Source organism: Bidens hawaiensis, unplaced genomic scaffold, assembly GCF_021521415.1.
Source record: "Bidens hawaiensis isolate Kalapana, Puna unplaced genomic scaffold, B.hawaiensis_p1.1 tig00022295_1, whole genome shotgun sequence".
Taxonomy (NCBI): Eukaryota; Viridiplantae; Streptophyta; class Magnoliopsida; order Asterales; family Asteraceae; genus Bidens; species Bidens hawaiensis.
The window spans coordinates 323,272-332,403 of NW_027493461.1; the positions used below are offsets into that span (position 1 = coordinate 323,272).

A 9,132-nucleotide genomic window follows, 5' to 3' on the forward strand; every position below is an offset into this window, starting at 1 on the left:
GCGATTTTAGTACCTTTCGATTTGATACTTGTAGATGCATATTGTTCTTGATAAAGATCCAAATTAAATACAAATATGTGGAATAAATAACACTTGTGAAACAATGATGTGATAGAAATTAAGTTTTCTATCGAGCATCTAGCTCCGTAATAGTACAATCGTTCATTGAACCTTCTGTGTAAGTAATTGAAGAGACATTTGCTACATGTGCTTGCCTTTCCATGAAAAATAATGGCTGCTTAGGTTGTGACGGTTCACCCTCACCGCCCAACATCTGAATTACATGACATGTTTGGCCTATCTCCTGTGTTGAACACATAACAACCCAACTTTGATTGATCTTTTTTACTTCAGCACTATGACAAGACTCAACACAACTTGAATCAACTAAAGCCATTGACCGGCCTTCATTATAGAGACTCCATGCCTTGATATAGTTTAAAAGTTATTAGATTTGAAAAATGAATTGAAGCCATATATAGTTTGTGACTAGTGAACATACATGTTGTATAAAATTACTTTCATTTTCAGAGTGAACAAATCCTTTATTTCTCTTCCCACTCACAATCTCCAGCAACAAGACACCAAAGCTAAATACATCTGACTTTATGGAGAAAATACCATCTAGTGCATACTCGGGGGACATGTAGCCACTACACGCACGCAGCAGGATGCTTATAAGAAAATTCCAATTAATTTAAGAAGAAAAACAAGGAATGAATGAAAAGTTGGTTCCACAGCTTACTATGTGCCAACAACTCTTTCTGTATTTGCTTGTGTCTCGTTTCCTCCAAAGCTTCTAGCTAAGCCGAAGTCTGATATCTTAGGGTTCATATCGTGATCTAATAAAATGTTTCCAGCTTTAAGATCTCTATGGATGATTCTTAGTCGTGAATCCTGATGCAAGTAAACAAGTCCTCGGGCAATTCCTTTGATAATGTTGAAACGCTTTGTCCAATCTAGAAGCACGCTTTGAGTTTTATCTGGCAGCATGTTGGTTTAGTAATGTTTTGTTTCTTGCTACTAAAGGTTACTAAACTTAAACCAGTGCATATAACACTGAAATATATGTACTTGGTATATGATATTTACCAAAAATAAATGAGTCCAAGCTTTTATTTGGCATGAATTCGTAGATCAACAGCTTCTCATCTCCCTCTATGCAACAACCCAGAATTTTCACAAGATTTCGGTGTTGAAGTTTTGAAATGCAGATGACTTCGTTCTTGAACTCAGCGTGCCCTTGACTTGAGTTCTTGGAGAGACGTTTAACTGCAATCTCCTGTCCATCTTCTAGCATACCCTGAAAATTTATCATTTTCAAATAAAAAACAAAAAAAACTGCAAAGGTGACTTCCACATTTATTCATTTTCTTATTATACAATAATTATGGATCGTTACCGCATTTATTCTCTCATGCAATAATTACCTTATAAACCGGTCCAAATCCACCCTCTCCAAGTTTATTATCGGGTGAAAAATTGGCAGTGGCATTACCAATGGTAGAGAAGCTATATAATTGTTGCTCAATGTCTTCTTCCTGGCTTTTAGAGGCGACAAAGATTTTCCCTACAAATCAGGAAAAACAGAGACGTCACATATGAATGGTTTGCTCAAAAGTACTTCTATTTACGGTACATATTGCTCTAGTTGTTTACTGGTGAGCAACTTTTTACCTTCCCCTGTTGGTTTAGCATGATTTAATTTTCTCCATACATAACCCAACCATGCAGTAATGCTCAAGAACGTCAAAAGAACCAATAAAATGGCTACAAGTAAGATGATTTTACCGCTTGCTCCTTCGAAATCTGCACAGTATAACATGGCAAGGTAAACTGCAAGCGTGGAGCGACAATGCAAACATAAAAAGTGCCTTTACTGTGCAGAGAGTAGGTATAACATAATACATTCTATTGGAGGTTTTATAGTTACACATGATTACCTATTTCAGATGAAGCCATCCTTACAAAGATATCAGAACCGCCACCACCTTCAGGTAACACTTGGGAGTCTAGAAGGTCACTAAACCAATGTACGCAGATGCTTCGACTGTCATCTGGATTTCCATAAGCCATACAAGTACAATTCTCTAAGCATTTTGTAGCACATTCTTCCAAAGTCATCCTCATGTTAAACCAGGTATCCTTCGTGTCCGGCAGTTTTTCAATAGAGTACTTTATAAACCCTTCAGATCCTTTTTTGCATTCCAACGGTCTTCGCCTAATACAACCACCTGACCAATCAGCTGTGTCCCAACCCTTTTGGTTTTTGGGTACAAACCTTTTCTCATCTATGCAAGTACAAGACTGTTGATTCAGATTAATGCTGCAGGTTCCATAAGCATTACAAATGTTGTATGTATCACAGGCCCAGCTTACGGACAAGAATGGATGCCAACCTTCGTTGCCATTTTCTACCCACACCCAACTCTCTAGTTGCCCAGAAGAATTCAAGGTAGCCCTTAATAGCAAGTTATCACTGCTCTCGGGATTATAAGTACAAGATACCTCATCTTCGTTAATAATCACATCGTATGTAAATGGTTCATAAGTCCCACTAAACCGATGATTACTCCATGGTCCATCCCGAAATTTAACCAAAGCCCCTTGTTTTAGTTTGTTTTCAGGATAACCGAGTGTGTCAGCGCCATAAGTGAATTCACCTGGAGCTGGATCTTGACTACTCTTCCATGATGACAGATGCCATTCCTTGTTCCGCAAGTAATCTCTCCCTAACTTCATGCCTGGTAGAAGAGTATCAGTTGGGTAATCAAAACTTTGCCAGATAAAGGTCCTGTCTTGGTCACTTACAACTAGATTTCCATTATCTCGAAGCGTTGCAGTCGCATTCCCTGATGCCGTTGTGTTAGATGACCAAATCATGCTGCTATTGTTGAAGAGGCCGAGATTTCCTAGATCATCGATCTTTAACACAAGCAGTGATGCACCAGGGAGTGGGTGGTGTCGGTTTGCAACCCAAACAACCGTTCTAACTGAGATATTCTTAAACCAGATACCGAGATATCTGTTATCAGAGCGACCCGGCTTAAAAAATCTCAGTTCAAAAGTTCCAGCAGGCGAGACCAACGTGTCTCCATCTTTCAGAAAACTTGTATCTGAAATAGTGTCGAGTTCAACAGCTGTGCTTTTGTAAACAAAAAGTAAGCACCCTAGTAGTATGGCTGCTCCCTCCATTGAGATGATTTGAGACCAGCCTTTGTTTTAAGCAACTAATGATTTAAAGAATAATTGTAAAATAAAAGAAACTATTAGAATCCATTCATCTATCATTCTATCTCTACACAGATTAGACCACAAAACGTATGGACCTGCATTTGGGTTGACCATTGACGCCCTGATAAGGTGACGAATAACAAATGGACATCCAAGATTAATGTTTGATTGGTATGGTCAAAGTAATAAGGTTCATCTAATATTTTTTCCAAACATCACATTAAAATTTTCAGTAGGATCGGTTTTGCCATTAAAAAATGGGTGGCGGCGCAGCTTGTAGCCCACTTACCTGCCTCTCTATGTAACTGGATCCTTTTATTATAATATGAATTAATTTCCAGGCCAAGGCAACCTCTTGCCACGTGAAGGAGGCTATGATCTCACCACTTATAGTGACTCTGACCGGCTTGGATGTCCGTATACCAGAAGATCAAGAACATGTTATCTTCTTCACTTTGGAGGGGCGCCTATTTCCTCGAAGACAAAGAAACAAGTTGTGGTATCTCGTTCCTCTGTGGAAGTGGAATATCAATCTATGGCCTCCACGGTTAGTGAGATTCTATGGATGAGGTGGCTTCTAAAGGAACTAGGCATCAGTCACCTTGGATGGTCCAACTTCCTTATTTTGTTACAATCAAGCGGCTAGACATATTGCTAACAATCCTGTTTTCCACGAACGAACTAAACATGTGGAAATGGATTGTTACTTCGTTCGAAAGAGAGTCGTTTCTCATGAAATACAACCAACACATATCGACACTAAATTCAGATTGCAGATCTCCTAACTAAAGGCTTGGGCACCCAACTCAAATTTCTGCTAGATAAGTTGGGCGTCAGAGAGCTACACCCTCCAACTTAAAGAGGGGAGTATTAGAATTCGTTATATTACTCTTTGACCTCATATCTCGTCTTATAATAGCCACTTAATTGTGGCCTCAATTATTGGCATTTCCTTTATTTTATTCTTGTATTCTTCTATTTATTTGTCTATGTAATTTCCTTTATTTTATTCTTGTATTCTTCTATTTATTTGTCTATGTAATATGTAATGAAATGCAAGAAATATTCACAAAGTCTTTGCCTCTCGATTCGACTATTGTTTCTAGAGAAAATTACTGTTTGCGTCCCTGTGGATTTAAGGTGGAGGCACAATGAGTCCCCGAAAAATTTTTTGAACTGGTTGAGTCCCTGTGGTTTCAAAAATGAACCATTTGAGTCGCTGTCGTTACTTAACTTTCAGGGTAAACTTTCATTTTACTGAAACCACATGGACTCAAATTGTTCGTTTCTGAAACTACAGGGACTCAAATTGTTTGTTTCTGAAACAACGGGGACCCAACCAGTTCAAAAAAATTTTCAGAGACTCATTTTGTCTCCATCATAAAACGGCAGAGACGCCAACAGTAATTTTCTCTTGTTTCTATTACCTCGGCCCTCTTCCACCATGCTTTGATGTTTGTTTTTAATTGTTTAGCATGCTATCTTCTGATTAAGAGTGAATAATAAAGTATAATTACAACTAGATTCAAGTCATGGCATTTATGATTTATCCCTGCATATTAATTAGGCTGTTCAGATAAAGTCCCTATATTTGGGTTGACCATTGACGCCCTGTGATATGAATTAAAAAATTATTGAACAAATGGACATCCAACCTCCAACAATCCAACATTAATGTTTGATCGGTATTGTGGAAGTAATGTATGATCGAAAATGTTACTCTCTTTCTCTATTAGTTTTCTTATCACTTTTATTTTATCAACTTATTTAATTATTTTACACAAAATCTCTTTTCTATAATTTATATTTTATAAGTGTAAATTAACCGAACCGAACCGAGCTGAGCCCAAGCTTAGATAAGCTTGACCTCGGCTTACTTAACATTGAGTCGAATTGGGTTGTGGGTAGATAAATGATTAATTAGGGGTGTAAAGGAGTCGAGTCGATCATGAGTTACTAGATATCAACTCGCTAAAATAAATGGTATAAACACTCACACATACACAAACATATATAGGGTATGAATAGTTTGAGAACTCGTTGAGTTGTGAAGAACATGAAAAAACTCCATGACAATATTTTAAAAAGAAAGTTCATATGTATTATAAGTTACATCTAGAAAATAATTACGTAAATCGGCTTTGAACATGGGTTTAGCGAATTTATAAACGTTCATTACACTTATGCAAGTTACACTACTCACAGATACATTTAAACGTTCATTACACCTATTCTAAGAAGTTGATCCACATAAAAATGAAATCAGTAGATGTAACTTAAGTGAATAAAATTTGTAATCATCTTGACCAAAACATGACCTATGAAATGGATAAAATGCCCTTGTTTTAAGAACTCCAAAACCAGTATCAAATTCATGGATAAACAAGCATTGCTTGATGGCACTACAATATGATATACAACATCCAATAAAATAAATGGGTTTCACAGCTTTCTCTTCAATCTAAACATTAAGAACCGAAACATACAATCAAACAAAATAAAACATGCCAACAATGATGTTTATATTTTCTATATTTTATATATATACAATACTTTTTATATCAACCTTATTTCATCTTTCAGTGATTGTTGTGAAGGTAGTATTGGGAAAAGACACAGTTGTGTTTCCATACGAGCTCGAATCCTCAAGAGTTCCCGAGCCACTAGACGTTGTACCAAATGTGATATTCTTCACGGCTTTATAACCCAATAACTCAGATAATAATCCAGGATCGGATAAATCTTTCTCACTAAAATCAAGTTCATCATTTAACATTTTGATGACATTAGACATTGATGGTCGGCTTTTTGGTAGACTTTGTGAGCAAAGAAGACCGATTTTTAAGTATCGACAAGCTTCATACATATCAACATCTTCCATTGAAGTATCCACCAAGCTTTCTAACTCCCCTTCCTTGTATTGTTGCCACACCTGAACAAAAGAGTATTATATCAGCTATGTCACCATGCCACGTCATCTTTCACATGCCAGTATGTCACATCATTATCCATGTCGTGTATAATGCCAACCAATTAACTTAAGGTTAATACCATGAAAACTAATACATTTTCTTATTTTTCCAAAAAAAAAAAATTCCTGATTTTGGTATATTAAAATCCCTTGAATTTAAAACAAACACGAAAAATCACCAAGCTAATTTCATATATTATAGTTTAACTTGTTAAAAATGCACGTACTTTTAAAATTATTTTTTTAAGTAACTGTTTTTGCAAAATGTTAGAATATTACTGTTATCAATTTGACTAATTTGAGAATTAACAAGTGGTTACTTAAACACATTTAACAAGCATCTACAATTTAGTAAAGTTTAGGACCTTAATATACAAAAAGTATTTAGTGGCTTTTTCGTGTGTATATTACAAGTTGATTGACTTTAATATTTCAAAATTAGGTTGGGGTGGAGGAGTGTTGTTAAAAAATAAGAAAGTATTCTGGTTTTTTATAGTATGACTAGATCTGGCAAACTAGGCAGGCGGGTTCATTTACGGGTCATGAGTTTTAAGCACAATGAGTTTGTTTCAATGCGAGCCGTTTTGAAAAAGTATCAATTTAGTTACCCATTTTGACCCGTTAACAAATTTAAGGTAACCAATTTTGACCCATCGACTAGTATAAGATAATTGAAATGAACCCATAATTTAGTTTGGACTTGGAAAACTATAATGACAAGTAGCATAATATCATACCCTTTCTAGAAGATATTGTTCATCAGAAGGGAACCATCTCTTTTGATTAGGTCTTCCAGAAACAATTTCCAAAAGCAAAACACCAAAACTGTAAATATCTGCTTTTCTAGTCAACTGCCCTCTCATTGCATACTCAGGAGCCAAATAACCTCTATAACAAACAATTACTGAAGTGTTAGTACTATAACAAACAAATATGAATCAGTTGTAGCTTGTAGAAAATTATGTTTGGATATGCTTCAGTTGTTTGAAGTTGTAATAACTACATAATTAGATACTTGAATGGATGTCCTTAGGCCAGTAAACCAGAACCAAACGTTCAGTGAACTGTTTGACGGGAAGTTCGTTTATATTTGTTTATTATAAATGAAGGAATAGTGACAAGCTTTTTTGTTCATTTAGCTAAACGAACAAACATGAACACATGCCGTGTTCGTTAATTTATGTACGTCAACGTTCGTTTACGTTTGTTTATGTACGTTCGTTTATATATTCACTTTAATTTTAGGCTCATTACAATATAGTCAAGTTGCATTCATTCTTTTAGGCCCAATGCTCACTCATGTATATTCATTTATGTTCAAGAACATTTCGTTTATACTACTAGTGAACGAACATTAACGAACCGAAACATGTTCAGTTTCTTAACAAACACAAACAAGAAAACCTCGTTTTTCATGTTCAATCATCTGTTCGCTTATAGTTAAATGAACAAACACGAGATTGCTCCGTTAGTATTCATTCCGTTCGTTTACAAGCCTATGTATCCTGTAAGTACTTTGTAAAATTAGTTGTAAAGTTAACCAAAAAAAAGGTTTGTACACAATAGTGTTGGGATGTGCTTATGTTGTTTGAAGTTGTAACAATCACATAACCAGATACATAAATACCAGGCAACTTCTTATGAAGTTAATAGAAACTTAAAACAATGATAACTTGCAAAACAAGAAATATATAATGAGAGGTGTTGAGCTTACTGAGTTCCTGCAATGCGCGTGCTGATATGAGTCACATGAGATGGGAAAAGCTTTGCAAGACCGAAATCTGAAATCTTTGGTGTAAAATCTTCGTCAAGCAAAATATTACTCGCCTTAATATCCCTATGAATAACATGAGGGTGCACTTCCTCATGAAGATAAGCAAGGCCCTTTGCAACACCTATGCATATCTTCCTTCTAATTTCCCATGTGAAATTAATGCCACAATGACTTTTTCCTACACATTATAAACCAATAAGTAACTAAATATTTCACAAAAATAATATTGCATAACAGATAATAAAAAGGGATTGTAATTTGTGATTAGTAATTACCTAGTAGGGTGTGATCTAGACTACCATTGTTAAGGTAACCATAGACCAAGATTCTATGATCACCTTCAACACAATAACCATGAAGTTTTACTAGGTTTTCGTGTTGTATATATGAAATGACGGTTATTTCAGTTAAGAACTCCTTCAAGCCTTGACCTGAATCAGCGGAGAGAACTTTTATAGCTACTATCGAGCCGTCTTTTAGCGTCCCCTATAGAACACCAAGTATTTTTTTAAGATATTAGTATGTATTGTAATAATATTCAAAAATTCAAACATACGTGAACAAAAATGGTTTAAAATTTTCTAAAGTTACCTTGTAAACTGAACCAAAACCGCCCTGCCCTATCTTGTTTTCGGGTCTAAAATCTTCGGTAGCAACTCGCAAATCTTTGTATGCATAAGATCTCATATTCTCAATATCCGTAAGTTCTGCAACAAGTTAATATCTAATTAAATCATTTGACCAAAAGGCTATTAGCATAAGAAAATGCATAGAGTATGAAATTATTGCATAAAGTTACTAATTTAGTAGCTCGTCTTACCTATACTAACATCCATTTCGTCTCCTCGGTCGTTTGCTGAAATTATATAAAAAAAGGTTAGTATTGAATTAAAACTTAAAAATTATACAATTCAAGTTAGTATTTAACCATGTACCTCTATCAAGACCCCCTCTTGGAGAATTTAACTTCCCAAAACAACAACTGAAGATGGCCATTGTAAGATTTCTCTATGTTGACTAATAGGATATAGTTGACTCTGTAGTCACAAAAGAATGTAATGTGTCATAAAAAAAGGTTTATAAAGTATCATCAATCTCAAAAATAAATAAAATGAAAAGTACCATTCTAGTATTCTACTACATCATGCCAAAT

At 35.3% G+C, this 9,132-nt stretch overlaps 2 protein-coding genes across 2 annotated transcripts; both read right to left on the minus strand.

Moving 5' to 3' along the window:
- Window positions 1-352: 352 nt before the first annotated feature.
- LOC143565168 (G-type lectin S-receptor-like serine/threonine-protein kinase At4g27290) lies at window positions 353-3,234 on the minus strand. The gene is made up of 6 exons (XM_077052227.1): window positions 1,944-3,234; window positions 1,678-1,809; window positions 1,431-1,570; window positions 1,093-1,303; window positions 746-983; window positions 353-653 (listed from the first exon to the last, which is right to left on the minus strand). Exons 1-6 carry the CDS (start codon window positions 3,193-3,195, stop codon window positions 449-451), a joined length of 2,178 nt encoding a protein of 725 aa, XP_076908342.1. The 5' UTR covers window positions 3,196-3,234; the 3' UTR covers window positions 353-448.
- A 2,572-nt stretch (window positions 3,235-5,806) lies between these two features.
- On the minus strand, window positions 5,807-9,132 carry LOC143565164 (cold-responsive protein kinase 1-like). Its single transcript, XM_077052223.1, has 8 exons — window positions 9,102-9,132; window positions 8,915-9,016; window positions 8,800-8,835; window positions 8,571-8,686; window positions 8,255-8,465; window positions 7,920-8,157; window positions 6,943-7,093; window positions 5,807-6,166 (listed from the first exon to the last, which is right to left on the minus strand). Exons 2-8 carry the CDS (start codon window positions 8,973-8,975, stop codon window positions 5,807-5,809), a joined length of 1,173 nt encoding a protein of 390 aa, XP_076908338.1. The 5' UTR covers window positions 8,976-9,016; window positions 9,102-9,132.